This window comes from Phoenix dactylifera, unplaced genomic scaffold (genome assembly GCF_009389715.1).
Source record: "Phoenix dactylifera cultivar Barhee BC4 unplaced genomic scaffold, palm_55x_up_171113_PBpolish2nd_filt_p 000309F, whole genome shotgun sequence".
In the NCBI taxonomy this organism is placed as follows: Eukaryota; Viridiplantae; Streptophyta; class Magnoliopsida; order Arecales; family Arecaceae; genus Phoenix; species Phoenix dactylifera.
This window is the reverse complement of record NW_024067781.1, coordinates 224,808-246,764: the sequence shown is the minus strand read 5'-3', so window position 1 is coordinate 246,764 and position 21,957 is coordinate 224,808. Positions and strand designations below refer to the sequence as shown.

Genomic DNA, 21,957 nt, shown 5'->3' with positions numbered 1-21,957 from the left:
TGAAATAAATATAAAAATGAACGACATTTAAATATTGCCACCCACTGATGAAATGACACGCTTCTTTTCTCATGCATTGCATCAATCCATTATTGCCATAAAGAATCAAGTAAAGGAGCTGCGAATTCCTAAACAGTTCTCTTGCATTGCGTCAAACCTCGAGTGGTCAATGCTTGCACGCCGACTGGGCCCCACCTGGATGGGGGCAGAATCGTGATTCTCCCGAAAGGCACGGACTTTTATAAAAGCGTTTTGCCTGGACGTTTTCGGCTCCCCGCAACTCATTTCTGCTCTCTTCTTTCTCCCTTCCTCCGTCGGTTGCTCGGGGGAGGAAGGAGGTCCGGCCATGGAAGTCCATCCCGTCCTCCTCCTCTTCTTCGAAACCCGAGAAATTAGCATCTGAAGAAGAAAACTAGGCCCTGGATCTTAGCTCCTCCGCGGGCGGAGAGATCTCGATCGTTGTCTTCGATGTCGTGCGGCTGCCTTGTTATCCAAGAAGTGGAAGACGGGGAGGAGGTCAATTCCAAGACTAGGGATTCTTCGTCTTCTTCTTCTTCTAGTTCGTTTTCAAGGACTCGGAGATGCTGGTCGGAGGACATGTTCCCCATCTACGCCATGGGGCATTCGAAGCCGAATTCCATTGCCCGGACGGTCCTCGATTCCGATGGAGACCCCATTTGGGACTCTATGAGGGACGAAGCTAAATCCGAGGTCGTATTTTTTCCTTCTCTTTTGTTCTTCCTTTTGTCAACTGACTAAGGCAGTAGAAAGAAATTTCAATTGTGGTGCATATATACATCGGAAATTATACGATCAGTCAAACAAAGCAGATCATCCAATGCGGACTGTCCATATTAAATTGGAAGTTTTAATTTTTAGTACTTTTCGATTGTTTAAAAGCGACTATTTTGACATGGTCATGGAGGTTAATTTATCCATAGATGGTAAAAACTATGAAGGGTAAACAGGAACAGGGACAAGACTCTAAAAATAGGTATATGATGATCCTGTTCCCCGTATTGCTAAAGTCTCATGCTGTTTAGAACAGATACCATCGGATTTTTTTTCTTTTTGTTTTTTTTTCCTTTTTTTTTTCTTTTGGTGAAGAGATATAATAAGACTTGAATTGATCCTCCGTTGCTTGCCACCTTCTTTTACTTTTTTTTTTCTTTTCTTTCCTTGTAGTTGGAGGTGGTGAGTTCCTCATAGAATGTGAAGGCATGAAAAGTCACTCGAAATCTAAATAACTGCATGACCTTCTGATCATACACAATGCATTATTATAGTTTCCATGTTCATCTGGCTGTTAGGCATTAATCATTTTGCATTATTAAGGTTTTCTCATGCTTACAACAGTTTCATGTTGCTCTAATCAATTTGTATGATTTTTAGTAATTTGACCTATGTAGTTGGGATATGCCCTGCAGATAAGGTTAATGATTTTCTTGTGCTCGCAGTTTGTAATCAGTATATATGCATATCTTTCAGGCTGAGAGGGAGCCAATTTTAAGTAGCTTCTTATATGCCAGTGTTCTATCTCATGATTGTTTGGAGCGGGCATTGGGGTTTGTACTCGCTAACAGGCTCCAGAACCCGACACTGCTGGCTACTCAACTAATGGACATTTTTTATGATGTTATGATAAAGGATAGAGGTATTCAACAATCCATTCGTTTAGATGCTCAGGTGATTCCTTTACCTTAATGAAGGTATCTGATGTTTCACTTTTATCTCTATCTTTATTAGTTGACAATTTTTGCCATTAACAGAGGATCATGGACCATTTGTACAAATAATTTTTTTATGCAGGCATTCAAAGATAGGGATCCTGCATGTGCATCATATAGCTGGGCACTGTTATATCGTAAGGTTTAATATTCTTTTACAATATATGATGGCTACTTAGTGGGTCTTTTCATGCATGTATGTATGTGTCTGTTGCAGGAAGACGGGTAGTTACTTTGGCTGGGGTAGACATTTGTGGTGCTTCATATTGTTTTTGAATTAGTATCTGGTACTATATATTATTCTTTAGTTAGAACTGCATACTTGTTTGTTTACTTTCAGGATTGTCATTCTTTGCAATCATATGATATATTGCATGGATTATAGAAGCAAATGCTTTAGACATTTGGTTTCCCCTAGGGTGGAAAGCAGACAGCCATACAGTAGTATTCATCATTGACCTTATGGATTTTAACTGTTGATTTGTGGTTTAAGCATTGTTTGCTTTCTTATTTTATGTCTTATGAGGTACTTCATAGGAATACTCGTTGATTTCCTTTCAGGGTTTCCATTCATTGAAATGATATCTTGGCATGTGTATTATAGAATTATAATTTTACTTTCTTGCTTTTTTAAAGAAATGCAGTGGAAATGCTACTTTCCAAGTTCATACCAATAACCTCATCCCAGAACATGGACTGAGGAGAGGGGTTCCATCCGATGGACCCAAGTCCCATTGGCATTTGCTCATGAATAGGCTTATGGATATCTATACATTGATTTTTGGCATTTGTACTTTTTGCTTACTCATCCTATGTCGTATAAAATTGTTTTGTATTTATTACTGTTAAGTGCTTGTTTATTTTCTTTCAGGGCTACCGTTCTCTGCAATCATATCGTATAGCACATGCCTTGTGGAACCAAGGACGTAAGGTCTTAGCCTTAGCATTGCAAAGTCGAATTAGTGAGGTGATCTGCAAAACATTTACCTTCATAATTGTTGTTGATACTCTTCACTAAACAGCAGTAGCAGACGGTGTATAATTATTTTTTCTTTCTTATGTGGATTCCTTTGTTATGTTTTGGTGTAGGTCTTTGCTGTAGATATACACCCAGGTAATTTTGCTTCTTTCCATATAGCGTCATGCTTTTCTAGAAAGTGCCAAATTTAGTAATATTATAAAGGAGTTATTTTTACATTATGAAGTTTCTACTATCTCATATTAGTACTTGCATGCTTAGTACAAAAAGGCATATGTGGCACCCAATGACTTGAAGATGTGTGATGTTGTTAGTCATAGTCCTTAGTCATTCATGTTATGTTGGTTGATCTGAAAGTTGGCAGTTTGTTTTAACTTTGTGGACTTGTTTCCACCTTAATAAATAAATAAATAAATGTATAAATAAATAGTGAAAGAAAGAACCTTGAAATGGATGTAGTTTGAAGGGCATATATAATAAACCGGGCTCCAGTCTTTTTTGTAATCTTCTTGTGCATGATCAAGATCCAAAAATGTAGATTTACTACATGCCATCATGCTTTTTAGGTTTATTGGCAGTCCTTTCACATGCTGAAGTTGTGTTCACCAGAATTTAACACCAACTAAGGGGGTTGGAATCATGTTGAGAGCTTATTGTAAAATATTGTCAGACTTTGTGGGTTGCATAACATGACTAGTGAAATGAGTACGTTATGGATGGTCTTAAGCCTGTGCTAAAGGTTAAGAAAAAGGTCATCTTGTAAACGAAGTGGTAATCAATCATTTACTTGATTTGTGCCTAAAGTATTTTGCTAATTAAGATAGCTATGTCATTACATGCTGATCTTCTTTTCCATGTAATGTCATGGGCCCATCTCTATATGTTGGTTTCTTACCTTTTGTGATTTCATTGGTAGACCATATCTTAGATTTATTGATAGTACAAACTTGCCATCAATCTTATTTTGATTTGATGTGATATTTGAAAAGCATCTTTTTATCTCACTCACCAGTAGCTCTCCGAAGACCCACATTGCAAAAAGTTTTGGCCCTCATCTAAGAAGGGCAAGAGAAACCCACCTCAGGTGAGAATTGAAGATTTGGACGGCCATCCAGCTCATTAAGAAGTAGTTCACCATATTTTACTAGTGAGATATTGTTCTGTTTTTTCTTTTTCTCTTTAATAGCTTCTGGGGTATGATAGCATGGGAATATGTGTTTGTGAGATGAGCAGACTGATTTTGTCAGGGTACCCGAGAAACCATATTGTCAGTACTGAAACTGATTAAGATCCATAACTTAAATGGTCTGATGAGACCCCAAATGTTGGCACTAAATTTAGAAAGTGAATGTTGAGTATATCAAGTGGAACAACAGTCAAGATGTGTCCTCGGTTTCCTGTTTTACAAGAGACATCAATCCTCAAATTCTGACTTGCGTCCTGCCTGAATTACTTGGATACACACTATCAAAAACTCAACAGCATCAACTGCACATCCCACAACATTATACCGTCGGACACCTAAAAGACTTAGACCTTCATTCTATAAGATTGACTGCTTCACTTTGCTGCAGAACTATCCTATTTACAACCTAGAGCCATGCTATACTACATTTTATTCTAAGAGAAGATAATGCACCTTCCACCCTAAACCTGACTCCTCACCCAAGGAGTTCTGCTCCATCATATGTCCCCCCGAGATTCCTAGTGTAGCCATTTTAGAAACCTTTAGGTTCCCAATAAGCCAATATGATCCTCTCATTGTTGAGTAATACACACTGGGTAAAGGCTTCTTATTTCATCCATTATATATATGTGGCCCTGCTGAGATACGCCCCGTGCGATGCGACATTCGTAGCGAAATTCACACGGGATGTCGTTCATCGCATGAACGCGCCTTGGAACATAGAATTCAAAAAATTTTTCTGGATCCAAATCCAGAAGACCTTTGAACTCATTAGGGAGGGTAGATTAGGATCTGAGGAAGGTTGACTAAGATTTATAAAACTGAAACAAAAATCAGAAGTTATTAATTTGAAGATCCCATCTTCAACATTTCTGCAGGTGTAGAACACCACAACCTGATGATCTTTCTAAGTTCCTGTTTAAGCCGCACACGTGTCCGGCCTCTACAAGTATCCACATGAGGATTTAATCATCTGAGATAAGGTCTTACCGGAGTGCTAGCTCCTTGCAAAGACCTCTCATGACTATCATAAGATTGGAAGAAAAATCAGCAACATACCTCTTTGAAGAAGAACCCTTTCTTCTTCAACCTTGCTCGCGATGGAGGAAGATGAGGGATGAAGCTTTAAGTGTGGATCTTCCTTGCCTTGCTCCCGTGGATGAAGAGGAAGAAGAGGTCCCCTTGCTGCCGTGGAGAAGGGAGGAAGAAGAGAGGGCTTGAGGCGTGAAGGAAGAACCCCTTCTTCTTTGGCGAGTTGATCTCTTCTCTTCCCTTGCTTCTTCTTCTTTCTTTCAACACTTTGGAGAAGGAAGAGGGAAGCCTCTTGCTGCCGTGGGAGGAAGAGGGAAGCCTCTTGCTGCCGTGGGAAGGGAGAAGAGAAGAAGAGAGGAGGCGTGGAGTCAAGGATGCATACGCCCCACCCCTTTTTATAGATGGGTCTAGGGTTTTCAAAAGAGCTTATCTAGACTAAGAGATAAACTCTACATAACTACTCAACCTTTGGATGAATGCCAAGTGTTCAATCCATGTATCCATGGTGCCATGCAACCATTGCATGACAAGTGGACTTTGAAGTCCGTATAGTGTGAACACGACTTAAGTCATTTTCATCCTACGATGACATGTGGACCTTAAAGTCCGCATATGACTTATGACATTTTTATCCTACGATGCCATGTGGTCTTTAAAGTCCGCATATGACTTATGACATTTTTATCCTACGATGCCATGTGGTCTTTAAAGTCCGCATAGTGTGAACACGACTTAAGTTATATTCATCCTACGATTACATGTGGACTTTAATCCGCACAAACCCTGGTTTAATCAAATTTACCCAATTATGTACCCAAATCAATTTGGGTCAAATCCAATTTGATTTGGCTCATTAAATCAGTCCAATTGCAATCCAATTACAATCAATTCCACTTAATTCTTCTTCCATTAACTCACTAACACTTAGTGGGTTAATTCAATTACCAATCATATTGATAATTGACTTTAATTTTGATTCCAAATCACAATTATGATAGTCTGACTAATTAAATCCTCTATGTGTGTGATCCCATAGGTTCTATTCTGACTGGTAGTGAGACATATTGAGATCTCTATCTTAATATCACTGAAACTCTTTTCAGTGGACTGAAACAATTTCAGTTCTACTCTCAGGGTTCACTGATCACCAAGTGAATGCCTTCGAGTTTACAATCCACTAGTGATACCTAACAATATATGGTGGCAACCTAGCAGAATGAAATGTCTGAACCTCTAGGTGCAGTTAGCGTATGATACAGTCCCTCTATTATGGATTCCGACGTGACGGAGGTTATGGATATTTCGTCAAACCCCATCATCTGTCATATGTCAAATTTATTCGACTTCCAATTCGAGATATGGAAAACTCTTTTTCCAAAATACCTGACCAGAAATTTATCGAACTCAGTCTCATAAATTACATATGATCACTCCTAATCTATCAAGGTCGATATATCCCATCTAAATGCAACCCTATTCCAAAATGAACCTACTGCAGCCAATCCGCACCACAAGGATCCAAATGGCTAGGGCCCAAGTTCACATGCTCGTCAAACTACAGTAATCTCACAGTGAATAGCTGAGGCATCGCCGGTCAAAGGACCAGTCATACAACTGCAGCATGAGTAGTCATTGACGAGTGGATAGACATCCATGTGATTACTTTCTTTGGTCACGCTCAGTACTTTGTTATCTAACAAGTACTTGCATAATCACTCTAGTGTCTCTACACTGTGGACTCGAAACTCATCCATCTAAGTGATCTATGCACTAATCTCATCGGATCGATCACCGTCCCACGTGATGGATCCATCGATCAGGAGCATTTAGAAATTAATATCTAATGACACATGCCTCAAATTCTCAACTCCTTGAGAATATGTGCCATCATCTATTAATTTCTTGGACGATTCATGGACACAGGCAAACATGAATGAAAAATAAATTGCCTAATCTTATTTATTAATAAGTGTCAAATTACAAATTTATGCCCCAGATTACAAGTATGCGCCAGCCACATTGGCTTGTAGGACATGCTTCTAACAGGCCCCTCGTAACCAAGATAGCATATTAAACTTCAAAACTAAAACCCAGCCAAGGGCTTTTAGAAGTCATAGTTCTTTCATTTTCTCTAGTATAACTTGACATCTTCTCTTCAAGGTAATGCAACTAATCTTTGCATAGCCTTTAAAGATCTTAGTGACCAGAAAGGAAGTTTGAATAGTATAATATATCCATCTTACCAGAAAAATAGATGGGAAGTAACAAATAGGAAGATAAATAGTTTTTCATTGAATTGAAATGAATAACTACTACCCCAGCATGTGTTCTCATCCTCCACCCCCCTCCCTGCACATGCAGGCCAGCTGCAATTCCAATGCTTCATCTACAAGCAAAATTAGAAAAAGAGAGTGGTTGCTTTTTCTCAATACACTTTATGCTTTTGAAGAAGCCAAAATTGATCTACTAAGATAAATAGCCTAGTGCAGCATCAAGCAAGAATTCAACACCTTCACTAAGTTCTAGATTTTACCCTCTAGTGCAAAATGATTTGATACACTAGTAGGGCCATCAATTGCTCTGAGGATCTTGAGCTCACTTGAGATTGGCTAGATTTAGGCTCAAAAAAATCTCAATTTGAATTAAGTTGAATCAAGCTTGAACTTTGTTCATAGGCTTGAATCTAATTCAAGTTAACCTGGCAATTGATCCGGTTAGATTAAATGTGGCTTTATAAGGCTGAAAAATACAATATACTATATATTATGTATGGTACTATATATTAGATCTAGACTACCATGTAAAAGCTTTACTTAATAGTTATAATAAATTATTATGTTTATGAACTGATCATATATTTTGGAGTATATTTAATAATTTATTCTAAATTTATACCAAAAAATTATTCAAAATTTATGTTTTATGATTAAATGCTAATTGTCTTCTAAATTAAATTATTTGGATTAGTTAACTTTTAATTGAAAGCTGGAACTAAACTTCAATCAAGCTTGAACCAAGTTTGAAACTCTGAATCATGCTTGAAATAGCTAAATTCAAGCTTGAATTGATTTCAGTTTGATTGGAGGTTATCAAGCTGATAGATCAAGCTTGTGTTTGGCTTGATTTGCAACAAAGATTAAATTGATCAAATAACAGGTGAGTCAAGCTTGATCAGAAACCCAGTTCAGCTTGATCACACCCCTATATTGCTAGTTTAGAGTTTCAATAAGGAAATAGGTAGACTGAGGAGCTAGGATACTTTGTTCAGGTGAGTATATGGGGTATGTAGGTTAGTTTTAATCAAGGATGATACTGGAATCTTGTTTATGGGTTTATGACTGGTTTATGAGGGTTGTGTGGTAGTCGTCTGCAGAATGTACGAAGAGATAAAATTTGGTAATGTATCTGGTTGTAGATCTCTAGTTGTTCGTTGGTTTGGAATTCTGAAGGATTACTTTTTGATGGGGACCATGGGGTAATATGCATTATTAATGGTCATCTGCCGAAGGTTTCAAACCCAGATATGCTAATTGATCCGAACGGACAAAAAGAAGGTTCAGTGGGTTCTATTTTACTATCTCTATTGATCGGCCTGTAGGTTGTCAGATCTAGAGTGGATATAGTGTCAGTTGTGAGGATTAGGGGTTTGAAAGCTTCTTAATTGGATCTTGTGACTAGATCTGTGACTGGCGCAGTAAATAGAAGAACAAAAACCTGAAATGAAGAGAAAAATGGATAATGAACAGTGTATAGAGAGAAGGGAAAAAGGAGAGAAAAGGGGAATCAGAACGGCTGAACCAAGGGTTCAAACAAGGGGATGTTTTCAGCGAACTAGTGCCATGTATAGAGAGCCTCCCTTTTTCTCTAGAGAGGCGGGTCACACATTTTACAAGCAAGTTGGTCCCTTCATTGACTTACACACATAAAGAAGGAAATCATAAAAAAACAGTACAACAAATTGGGTTATCCAAGATTGCACGGAGATGCTGTCATCTTAGGATAGGCTTTCCGCTGTAACAGCTAGCACTAGATTTTTCTCTTATTGTTGTGGGCCCATTTTTATCTTTTAAAGAAGGAACATATGACATTTTTGACTTCCCATAGCAGTTGGTGGCACAAAATCAAGAAAGGCACAATATCAGAAATTCAATTTAAAAAACAGCCTAGTTTGCCTTGTGGCAAGAATCTAGAAATTCACTAGTGAACAATTGAGAATTCAAAAGGTTTTAGTATCCTGTATCATTATTGTATTGTTCAATACTTGGCCAAATATGTTATTGTTCCAAACTTTTGATGATTTACATGTGATGGATGGTAAGTGTGTGGCCTTATCAACAGATATTTCAATAGTTTATTTTTTGGGGTGGGGCAAATTACATTAAAATTTAGTCAGGATGCCCACTTTACCAAACTAGTTATTTTCCAAATCCATTTTCATCTTTGACTGCTGTACAATTAAAAGGTCAGTTCTACCCTTCCCTTTTAACACAACATATTTAATAGTTTTATGTATGCGAATTACAAAACTCACTAACTCTTGTATGCCTTTTCACTGACCCAAATCAGTACATTTAGGTCTCAGTAGTATCCTGAGACTGAGAGCCTTAAAAAGATGGCTTTTCCTTGCGTCCATTCTAGCCTAGATACCTCTTCTATATCTTCCACTGCTTTTATTTTAAAAAAAATGCAGCAGTCACAGACTTTTGCCCCTCAATTCTAGATGAATATGTTAGATTGGTCCAGTCAAATAAATTGGAAACTGTTCCAGTGAACTGAAATAAGATTGCTAGGCACCAATTATAGGGAGCGGTTCCTTTTCTATAGTCACAATTATATCACTTAAATCACCAACATGTGTATTCATATTGTTTTAAGAATAAGGCACTCTTGATCTGCATATATTGTCTTATTTATGATTCTTAAGATTCAACTTATGTCATTTCCGTTGCTCTTTTTCTTGTTTTAGCAAGTGCTTGAAGCTCCAATGCTGTGAAATATATGTCACACTCAGTTCTGATTCCTTGTTATAATACTATGCAGCTGCAAGAATTGGAGATGGAATATTATTGGATCATGGAACAGGTTTAGTTATTGGTGAAACAGCTGTTGTAGGAAATTGTGTTTCTCTAATGCAGGCAAGTATACATCTTTCTTTTCATGCATCTCATGTGTTGATGGATATACTGACAGCAATCATTTTCCTTCCCTGTAATGCCTCTCTAGTGCTTCATGTTCTTGTTGGTATCTTGTGGGGAAAAACTCTAGGGGGACTAACTTGACTGAATTTATCACCTAGGTGAGTTTTTCAGTATCAAGAATCAGCTTCTTTAGACTAAATTTAAATAGAAGTTTATTGATGATAAAAAAATGCTGAACTTTGACAATCATAATTTTCTGGAGGGAATCTACACATATGGCCCTTCTATCTTTCAGATAGGATTCTGAAAAATATTTGGGCCTTTATAGGGATTTGTTGCCTACAGGTGGTAAAAACTGCCTGTTGAAAAGCTTAATGAGACAGGACCCTATTTCTGCTGGGCTTGATGCTGGAGTTTTTCAGTTTGGATCAGGGTTGAGTCAAGTTTCTTGACCTGGATTTTAATAAGTCAAGTATGCACCAGAGCTTTCATCCAACTCAAGTCATGAGATCATTGTTTTTTAGGGTTGTGTTGGTTGGGTCATTTTTGTGGGTAAGATTTTTAACAATGGTTGATAGATGGCCTGGGTTGGATAGTTTCCAGCTGAGTCATGTGCATCAGAGTAGGTAATGGGACATTTTTGTCAGGTTGTCCTTTGGGCGGGTACTAGTCGAAGAGTCCTTACTTGACTTGACCCGACCCAACCCAACCCAACCCAAGCTAGCCCTACCCATCTTTCACCTACTGTTGACAACTTCTGTTTATGACTGCACCAAGGTGTTTGTTTAGTATAAGTAAAAGATAAGCATCATTTTGTAGTAATATGGAGTTGGAACTGAAGGTCCGTCAGAAGTTTCTGCAGCTGTTAACTTGTGGTTTAGTTCTGTATTGGACATGTAACTAGCTAGGATATTTTTAAATTCACTTATGGTCCAAGTCTAATATCTCGTGTCCTTTTGTTATTCCTGCTGTTAAAAATGCTTTAGTTCTGTTTAATCATGAAGAATCATTTAGTAACTTATGATTTGACCATTCACTATTGGCATTGCTCTAATTTGGTAACACACAACCAAAATATTTAAGGTAGTAGCTACACTTGTTCTGCCAGTGCGACCCCATGAAGTCCTAATTGGGGTAAGTACCTGACTACTAGTGAGGAAATGTGAGGCCAGCGGTTGAGAAGGCTTGAGGGAGATAGTTGAAATTATTTTTTGCATTGAATTTTTTTTGGCCTGTCACCCTATCATAGGCAAATGATGATGAACCTTTGTAAGGAGTGAATATTCATCATTAAAATAATTCAAGCACCCTTCATGTAGAAATAAAAAATTAGCAAACCTTCCATTTTATTCTTTCTCTTCTTTTTTTCCTCTTTTATGTTGTTACATCCCTCATTTCTTTTTCTTCTTACCCAATACAATGAGGAATAAGTGGCAGATATTGATGTAGTTTGGTGAGCACACTGCTATAGTATACATATAGACCTGTCAATTAATTGAAGCTACTTATTAAACTATGTTACCAGTCAAAAGGTATATCTTCATTGCTGTAGCAGTCAGCTTCTCTTATCTCAACTACTAGCTTTCTCTGCAACCAAAAGAAACTACTGACTTCCTTGACTTGTGAAATGAAACTAAGACCTGTAATATCTTCATATATTTATTGCTTTCCTTTTGCTAAGGTCAATATTGATTGAATATAAGGTGTGCCATGTATAATATTGTGCAAAGACTAATACTTCACATGAAGCAATGTGAAATCCTTGAGACAATATTTGGCTTTAGCTTGACTGGTTGGATTGCTAAAATTGGATATGTAATCCATCATAGTGAGCACTAGACTTATTTTAAATGTGAAGTAAGAAACTAGCTGTGACAACAAGGCAATTGAAATGTCGAGGGAAAGTACAATGAATTCGATATTTCTTTGTTTTTTCCTTTTTCTAAGGGAAAGACAGGTGTATCCCTTTATGTTTTATCTAATAAATAAAGAAAACAGAATCTCAAAGGTAAAGAGGAGCCGATAGAATATGGATTCTGCCTACATTTGTTCTGATAATCATTGTAGTTCTTGTCCATCTTGTTTTGTATTTTCCTTTTTTATTGAGGAATTAATAACTTTGCTACCATTTATTCATTCTTGTTCAAATTAGTGTATTTAAAATTAGCATCTAGATTGTTACTTATCTTTTGGTTTCTTTGGCTATTATTTTATCTTTAATAATATGTTAAACCTTTCATTTCTAAAAACGAATGCCTCTACATGTGAAAATTTGGTCACAGGGTGTTACATTAGGAGGGACTGGTAAGCAAATTGGAGATCGACACCCTAAAATATGTCAAGGTGCTCTTATTGGAGCTGGTACGACAATCCTTGGTAATATTGTAGTAGGTGATGGTGCTATGATTGCAGCTGGTTCCCTTGTATTAAAGGATGTGCCTCCCCACAGGTTCAAAATAAGTATCCTTATTTTCTTGATGAGGCAACGTGTTCAAAATATTTCAGTTTGTTGTATTTTCTTTAACTCTAAATCATGGTCTGCCGTACCAGTCCGGCTTGGGACCGGTACCAGATCAGCGTGGAATCCGGTACTGGTGGTTTATTGTTGGAGAACCGGTACGGACCGGTTCGGACCGGTACGGAACCTGTTCGGACCGGTACGGGACCGGTTCGGAACCGGTACGGACCGGTCCGGGCCGCCACCGGTACGCCGACCAGTACTGGTACAGCGGATCTTGCTTTAAATATTGCTATTTTGTTCTATATTAGGATATAGAGTTCTGATTTTTTTTTGTTTTAATTAACTTTATTTGCTTTTTAATTAACCTTTTGTTGATTGGAAGTATGGAAGATGTTACAGTTCTATAAAATGGTCAGCCTGGAGATAAGACAACAATAGGCTGTCAACTGAGAAACCCAATAGCTAGTTGGACCTATTCCTATGAAATGAATAGCCACAAAGTACTAGCATAAGGCATTCTGCAAAGGTGCCAAAAATATAGATCACAAGAGAACCTGAAGCCTGAATCAAGAGAAGGTGGTTAATAAATGGTAGTCTCCCTCTCTTTCTTTCTACAGTATGGAACTAAGGGAGGGAGGGCTTAAAAAAGGTTTGAAGCTTTTGCCAGCTGCAAGGATTGGTGTTTGGATAAACAAGAAAGATCAACAAAATCCTTTACATAATCCAAGAAAAATCACAAAAAATCATTAAAACTCCAAAACTTCTAACAAAAGTACCAATGGGGGAAGGTTCTAGACTATCTAGCCTGGAAAACAAAGGCACAATATGGGGGGAATCAGGTTAGGAACTTAAAGAGCAGGGTACAAGGCAAGGATTTAAGTACCATCAGAAACAAGAGGGTACTGCTGGTATCATTACTGTTCCAACAGGAGACCAAGAACTGGGATATCCCAGTGCATCTCAAGTGTTAGGATGTATCGAGACAATTTTTATTTTTCTTTTTTCTTTCTATTTCATTGCATCCTGACTCTACCATCTTGTCCTGCTACCATACTATCCTAGAAGCAAACGTTGGATGAGGCCTGATACCAAGATTTAAACTCTTCATACAAGGTCATACCACAATACCATTGCATGCGTATCAAAGCAATACTTATTGGTTGTTAGAATTAGATGCCCTCGTATCATGTTGATTACCTGTCAGTGTGTTACTTGTTATAGATATGGTTCAATATGGATGGCCACTTTGATGCTTGCTGGAAGTTGCTTTGGTGGTGGGCCCTTACCAAGGGGGCTGCTAGTGGACTTCCTAATCCTTGGCAAGCACCTAGGCTGATCAAGCGGCTATTTTTTTAAAAGTGCCTTAACCAATCGTGGGTATAGATCAATGCTAAACTTTCTCATTACTCCAGATAGAATAGAAAGACTGAGACAAGAACAATAGTAGAAGACTTTGAGGTTTCCATGGAAAGTTATTGATTCAATTGAGGCCATATAGATGTAACAACAGTGAGTAAGTATATTTTTCCATTTTTTAATAAGGAACCTTCAATCCATTTTAAAAATGGAGCAAGGATATGCATGTTGGAAGATGTCAATATTGACTATGTCTTTACATATTGGATAATGACATTATTCAAAGATACCCTTCAAGAAGTGGAGAATGATGATAGACCGGTAGCACTTAACTTCTGGAGAGAAGCAATATCTGGAGGAAATATTACGTAAGGTAATTTGGAACCAGGTGGATAGACCAACATGAGGATTTTAGTTGGTGAAAGGATATCTATGAGATTTGAATGGGCATCCTGAAAGTCTTTGTAAACAAGAAAGTTCCCCAAAATAGGATTTTGCCAACATGGATAAGATGGGAGTAAAGGACAGTCCGCATGTGATTGGGATCTGAAAACGGTTGATATTTTGATCAATTGTACGGTGGGATATATGTGCAATCGTATGTATTGCATGTTGTGGATATTGTGAAGTGAAGAAATGGGGTTGATTAGGTCGTTTTTGTAGACCATCTTTTGATTGACTTCTTGTTGATCTGTTGGAATTTTGGGATGAATTAGTAGGTCAGACAAAAAGTATCTTTGTAGGTCTGAGGACTGACTGGTTATTTATAGTTAGATAGCCTTGTGATAATGAATTTGAACTTGGACAATCCCTCTTTTAATACTTTTCAAAATTAATTTGGGTTGTAGAAGCTGTGTATTAGATCAGCAGTATTTGTTACTTGTAACATGGTCTCACCTGTATCATCTAGTCAGATTGGAAGAAAAAAAAGGCTCAGATGAAGTTGAAGCGAAAGCCTCAGAGGAAGTTGATTGTGGAAGGTACTAAAGCAATTCTTTGCCTGAATACTATTTTCAATCTATAAAATCAGAGATTCCTAACCTCAGCGGTTTTCTTTTTAAATGTTCTTATAAAAAGTAATTAGCTAATGGTCTCATATGCTATGGTGATGCTGCAAAGAGGAAAGGAAGAAGTAGAGAAAATAGATAGAAGAAAAGAGGAAACTTCTTTTTGTTAAGAGGATAGAATGAAACAGGAGTTAAGTAGTTGGTCTCATTCAAAAAATAGAAATCACTCTATTCTACTCTCCAAACTTGATGACAATGGCCTTCATTCTTCCAAATATAATTATGTTGACAGACATCGTCATATGATCAAAAATTTGGGACTTAAGGTCAAGGACTCACTAACCTATATTAGGAACCCCCACTCATTCGAGGGGCAGGAATCACTCTACTATCGTACTTTGGCGACAATTTTAAAGACTTTTTCCCCAACCATATGTGGTATATATAGAGAATACAAATTTGAAATTGAAATGCAATGCTTGAAATTAGTAAATTTCCTTATCCCAATAAAGCACCTTGAGACTCAAGAAATTTCTAAAACTCTATCATCTTCTACTGTAATTCCCTCCTTAATGGCATTGAAACTTATGAAAATATTTATTCTAGCTTTAGTTAGCAAGAATACTAATTCATATTCAAAATACTACTTGAACTGGAATACCGTGATTGCCATAATCATCATGTCTATCAATTTATACTATCAATTTCTATTAGAAGTAGTGGGAAGGACTCAAATCCCATGGAAAGGGGCACACAACGTCCCAACACTTGGGACGGTGGTTGCCCAATCCCTGTCCCATCTCAACATTCAGGAAGGTGGGATGCCTCAGGACTTAAATCCTTGTTTAGCCATGCTTGATTTGGAAGAAAATTGATTTCATCAAGGATATCCATGCCGTGAGATGTTCATAATCATGGCTCCATAAATAATACAATGTTTTAGCACAAGTTCAATGCAATAAAATTATTTGTACTTGAATGAGCCTTCTCATGGTCTCACAATTTTCCGTGGAATCACTTTTCTTCATTTGTTGCTTCATTGGAAACTAAACTAAATAATTGTGGAAGAGATATTCATGTGAATGGCCACTCTAGTTTGAAGGAACATTAGGTGGTAAAGCCCTGATTTGTTACCATATGTGTGAGGAAAATAAAAAAGAAGTGCAATAAGAGATAAAAGGTGAGAGGAAACTATGTTGATACATTGGATGGGACAAATTCTTATAAAGATGGATACTCACTTGAAACAAAGAAATGTCTCTTCTTATAAAGTTGCTAAGCTAATTAACTTTGATGACAATCTTTAGCTTTCCTCCATTGCTAGCCATATGCAGCATTTATAGAAACAAATTTGAAGTCAACATGAGGTCAATCACCACCTAAAATTATCATGGGACCTGACTATTTTGAAACTTTGGTACAACATTCTTGGAACTCTTTCATCTCTATCTTTATTCCCTTTCTCTTAGTGACTTTGAACTTCACGAGAGTTTTAATAATTTCTTTTTTCCCCCTCAGTATATTAGTTTAGATTCTAAATTATTAGATTAAGACGATAATGTATGACCATGTTGTTTCATAGACATCATCGGCGTTGGTTGGTGTTTATCAATATATACCTGTATTCTTGGGTTGGGCAGGGCCATAAACAATGCAAAGCTTATATTCAGGCACTCTGATTTGACTGCCCTCTCACACCTTCGTTTATATATTGATCAATTATAAGAAGATATGGTGCTTACTGTGGCAATTTGGTTATCATTCACTATTCAAGCATCATAACCTTAATAAACCATTTTATTGGTTGAAAGATATGGTTGATGATATGGTGGATCTTGATCTAAATTGTAAGTAGTTCTAAGATATATGGGAATCTAATCGATTTTTTTGTTTACATGATCTTTTCCTTCTTTCATGGCGATTCTTCTCATGATTCTTCTCTCATTTTTTAAAGAATTTATAATATAACATTTATCAAAATAGCTTCTCAATCTACACCTCATGGAAGATTTAAAGTACTAGTATATTATTTTTCTTTTATAGAGTTACTTATGGTTATGTGCATTAATGCACTCCTCTGGCATGATTTAAGCATATGTATCTCTGGGCCTCAAAAGAAGAAACTTCCAGAAAAGCTATTGTTTGTTAGATGTGTTGAATGTTGCTTTATTTTCTTTTTCAGTTTGCACAAAGTTTCAATGTATACTGACATGTTTGTGAATTGGGAACATGAATTGCTTAAATAGTTGCTAAGGTCACTTTTGTCTTTTCTTGTGATGAGAAAATATTAGTTTTTTTTACTTTAACCATTTTGTAGAGCAGCAGGAGATGTCTATTGGCACTGAAATATTTGATATACTTTTATTTTTTGATTTAAAGCATGGCAGTAGGAAATCCTGCAAGGGTAGTTGGTTATTTAGAAGATGAAGATCCATCTCTAACAATGAAGCATGGTAAGTAGTTTTCAAAAGAAGTTTCCTTTAGGTATTATAATTGCACAATTTAATGGTGTTCTTAGCTTAATTTTAATTCCTTATATTATGCTATTTCAACGGCAGATGCTAGGAAGGATTATTTTGAACATGTAGCTATTTCTTCTATGGATGGGAGAGCTAATGGTGAGTATTTCCCTTCCATTGCATCCAAATTTTTTTCATGATAATGACATTTAACCATCATTTCACAAAACACATGGTGGTTTCCATCTTAATCTATCACAAGCCTTGTCTGTATCAAAACTAAGCCATAAGAAGTTTTCTAAGAAAAGAGAGAAGCATGAGGTGTCAAATCATGTCAGTCAAAATTTTAATTAAATTTTGCAAATTCAAGGCACATAAACTTTTTGGTTATTAGTTAGTATGAGTGAAAAGGATTATCATACTTTGCAATATAATCCATAAATGGGATTGAGTTATAATCAATAAATAGCATTGAGGGAACAGCTCTCTCAAGCACTTATTTTTTGTGCTGATATTGCTCTGAATGATCAGGTATTATGCAATCGATTGTCTGAGGTTTAGGCATGGTGCAAGCCTGCTGTTGCTGTTTTCCTTTTTTGAAGTTGACTTTGTGCAGTAATGCAAATCATGGTCTGCCGTATCGGTCCGTACCGGCTGGTACGTACCAGTCCGGACTGGGACCGGTACCGGATTAGCGTGGAATCCGGTACCGGTAGTTTATTGTTGAAGAACCGGTACGGGACCGGTACGGAACCGGTTCGGACCGCTACGCCGTCGGTACGGATCGGTACGCCGTCGGTACGCCGTCGGTACGGACCGGTACGGGACCGATTTCGTACCGGTCCGGGCCGCCACCGGTACACCGACCGGTACCGGTACGGCGGACCTTGATCCAAATAGCCTATCACATTGTCTTCTTTTGTCTTTCACTATAATCGCTCCTATCTATCTATCTATCTTTCTGTATGTATGTGTGTGTATATTCTACCTTTTTTGCACAAAACCTCCTTAACGGGAAAACCATGCCATTTTAGTATATGATATGATATTTAGATACAATCCCCAAATTTTTTAATGATATATAAGGCTGCCAATTTTGATCTCATTTTACATAAATATCATTGGCTGTGAATGATATTCGCTTGTGTACTTACAAGCTTCCACTTTAATGTCCAATAACCAGTTAAAAGGATCTTTCGTGTGCATATTGTAATAACATTTGAATTTTATATACAAATCTCTTGTTTTTATATGTTTATTCCATGTCCCAAAACTTTTCTAGTTTTACCTGCCTTTCCCCCAGGTCTGCATGGTACATGTTGAATTTGTGTGTTATTTGATATGATGTCTTGACTATTGAACCTTTTCCATAACATACATGTTAGAAATTTGGAGTACTCTTCAAATGTGGTATGTTATTATTTCATGTTGTATCATAGTCCATATTATAAACATCTCATTTAATCTATGAATAAGATGAATTAGCATTTTAGAAATGTGTATTCTTCTGAAAACATTTGATCTCCATTCATTTGAATTGTAAAGTAGTACAAATTAGAATAATTGAATTAGTTAAAAAGGCTTATCTAAGATTCATCTCTCAAACGGAACTTATCAAATCAAGGTTCGCCGTCTCGGTACCGAACCCCATAGCGGTGCCACACTAGCATAGTATTAGTATGGTACGGTAGAAATATTTTTTTTGGTACCGAGTGTCGGTATGCTACCAATACTGGATACCGTTACTGAACCAGTAATGTACGGTATGCCCATACTGCTCGGTTTGGGCTGGTACGGCATACCATGCTTCAAATGCATCGAGACTTAATAGTGAGGCTTTCCAATATAAAGAATGTTACTTTAAGAGTTTGTTAGGTGACACCTTGGACCTCTAAATCATCATACGGGAGGCACACAAGTTGCGTTTGATAATTTACCTATCAAAGCCAGCTGGACTTAGCTCGGTTGGAATTTGGAAGCCTCTTGGCCTCTGCACATGGGAGGGTTGCTGGCTACAAATCCAGATGGCAGCATTCTCACCAAACTTCTATAAAAAAGAGTAAAAGAGGTATATGACCAAACTCAAGGGCGAAATACATGTCTAATCTATATGATGTGCGAGGCGACTTGAAACGTTGGTAGGCGAGAGATGTTTTCTGGACAGTAAACATCAAGATTGATGCACACTTAGGATGTGTATTGTGGAAGACAAATGCCTTAAGGCTTACACCTTATACATGTTATTGCCTAAGGTGTATGCAGTTCTGCAGCAATGTAGATTTACTCATTGGTTGCACAACCAGTGTCAATGTGTTAATCGAAGTCAATAAATTGTTTTACCTTATTGCCTTAAGGTTTAGACCTCATAAATGTTAGTGAAAGTTCTGCAGCAATGTAGATTTAATCATATTAGTTGTGCATCCAGTGTGAATTTGTGATAAATGTAGTCAATAAATTGTTTATGAAAAGAAATATAAAATAAATGGAGAATTCTACTGAAAATTCATGGGCGAAGCTCATGTACAAAACATTTTGAGTAAACATTATTTATATATAGAATTGTCAACAATTTTTTAATTATTCTGAAGTAGCTCTAATGTATTTGATTTAGAATCCAATTTTACAATTCTATTCAAATTATCTTTTGTGATCAAAGAAATGCTTCGTAGCACCCTTATTATAATATTCTGCCGACTAGAAAAATAAATATTTTTTCGTTAAATTGTGTTCCTAATGATAGTTATTTTTAAACTTAATCTGCTTCGTTTTGCAGGGACTTTTTACTGCAAAAAGGAAAGTTGAATCGGAGATGTAGAGTTAGATATATGATGCAGTCCTCTGTTGCAGATCAGTTACCTATTTGTTTTCTTGTATGTTCTTGCATAGTCACAAGCAAGGTTTGGTGTAACTTATCAAACGTCACCGGCTGCCTAATGCAGCGTTAGACAGCCCATTCTTAAAGCTTATCTGAATCTTCCCGGGAGGGGTCCAACTCCGAAAATAATGTTACTTGACATTTTATGGTGCTTGTGGTTATAGTAAATTGAGCTGTCAAAAAATTTTTTGTATGAAATACAGTATAACAATGTCTGTTGATGTTTGAGTATGGCTTTCATTTTCTTTTGAAATGAGGCCTCTATGCAAGTCATGAGAAAAATTATAGAAACTGTTTCGTGGAATTACTATTCACACCGGTGTAATGATGAATAAGCAAGATCTATTTTTGGAGGAAAATGATAAGCAAAGAAGGTATATAATCAAATTTTATGATTTCTGTGATAGTAAGATATAGGATTTATTTCATTGTGTGGACATAAACCCTTTCCCTGTGTTCTTTGACTGCAATTTTCTCTGGAATGCATTTTCTGCCACTAAGCTTATTGTTGTTGCGTTTGATGCTTAAAATAGCATTTGGAACTTAAGTGTTTGCAGTATCTTTAAGCGTGAGGCCCGCAGGGTTCACATGCCCTAACAAAGTTAACCCATTAAAGTAAGGATGGGTTACTCCTATTGTGTCACAAACGGCTAGTTTGTTCTGAGGGGTGATTGCTTTGATATTCATGCACAGCGGAGATGGAGAAGATGAGGATTGAGAAGGCGGTGGCTGGAGCGGTCGCGGGTGGAAGCCGGGCTCAGCCGATGCAAGGGGAGGAGTCGGGTGCCCGAGCGAAGCCCGAAGGCTGGGCGACTCACCAGATCTCTTAGGCAAAGGTGGAGAACCTTCGACAGCTGGAGCGGTCCTTGAGTTGCCGGAGGAGCCTATTGAGGCATCTTAGAAGGAATGGGAGGGTCGGGCGGTGGTGGTCCAAAGTCTTGGCTGCAGAGTGCCGGCGGACTGGGTGGCTCGAGACGTAGCGGTCCGGGGGAAGATGGAGGCCGAGGTGGAAGCAGTTTTCCTCATCGACGACCACCTCATGCTCAAGTTCAAGTCGACGACGGATGGAAATTGGCCTCTCACCGGAGGGCCGTGGGTGGCTCTCGACTTTGTGCGAGGCCTTGATGTCGTGAAGACAATGGTGGTCCGAATCCGACTCCCTCGGCTTCCGGTGGAGTATTGGTCGAGCGAGACCATTCTCGGGACAGCAGCGGTGGCAAGCCGGCTGTTTGCTGTTGACAGAGTCACAAAGTAGCAGAGGATGATCGGGTTTGCTTGGATGAAGGTGGCCATCGATGCCACTACGTCGTTGCTGCCCGGAGTTCAAATGTTCTCTATGAGAATGTCTTAGAGTTCTACTCCAGGTGCGGGTAAATCAGGCACGTGGAGGCGAAATGTAGGTTCTCGGCGCTGGTACTGGTGGAGGAGGGGCAGGATCGGTCGTGGATCACCACCCCTATGGTGGTGGAGACTGGAAGCGACCTCGAAGAGCTGGACTCGAGTTCGAGGGAGGAGATTCCGAGGCTGATCTTCGGCCCTTAGCTGGCGGCGACACGGATCCGGCCGCCACGTGCAGCAAATGAGCTGCCACGGCCGAGGAAGATGACCAAGTCTATGCCCGTGTTGTTTTCCTCTAGGCTGCAATCCCCTCTTGACCGTCAGAGTTTGCCCAGCTCTCTGCCGGACTCGGATGGCTAGCAGAGCTGGCTAAGGTGGCTTGCCAGTGCTCGCCTCCAA

At 38.1% G+C, this 21,957-nt stretch overlaps 1 protein-coding gene across 4 annotated transcripts; it reads left to right on the top strand.

Moving 5' to 3' along the window:
* The first annotated feature begins 259 nt into the window (after window positions 1-259).
* LOC103716589 (probable serine acetyltransferase 2) lies at window positions 260-20,579 on the top strand. Of its 4 annotated transcripts, none has more exons than XM_026808262.2 (11): window positions 260-711; window positions 1,489-1,686; window positions 1,810-1,864; window positions 2,599-2,694; window positions 2,817-2,841; window positions 9,965-10,059; window positions 12,345-12,511; window positions 14,794-14,859; window positions 17,266-17,339; window positions 17,445-17,504; window positions 20,119-20,579. In XM_026808262.2, exons 2-11 carry the CDS (start codon window positions 1,679-1,681, stop codon window positions 20,145-20,147), a joined length of 675 nt encoding a protein of 224 aa, XP_026664063.1. In that variant the 5' UTR covers window positions 260-711; window positions 1,489-1,678; the 3' UTR covers window positions 20,148-20,579. The 4 variants fall into 4 exon arrangements, with proteins under 4 accessions (XP_026664063.1, XP_026664059.1, XP_008802857.1 ...); XM_026808258.2 differs by having other exon boundaries at window positions 261-711; window positions 1,810-1,869; XM_008804635.3 differs by lacking the exon at window positions 14,794-14,859 and having other exon boundaries at window positions 262-711; window positions 1,810-1,869.
* Window positions 20,580-21,957: the final 1,378 nt, after the last annotated feature.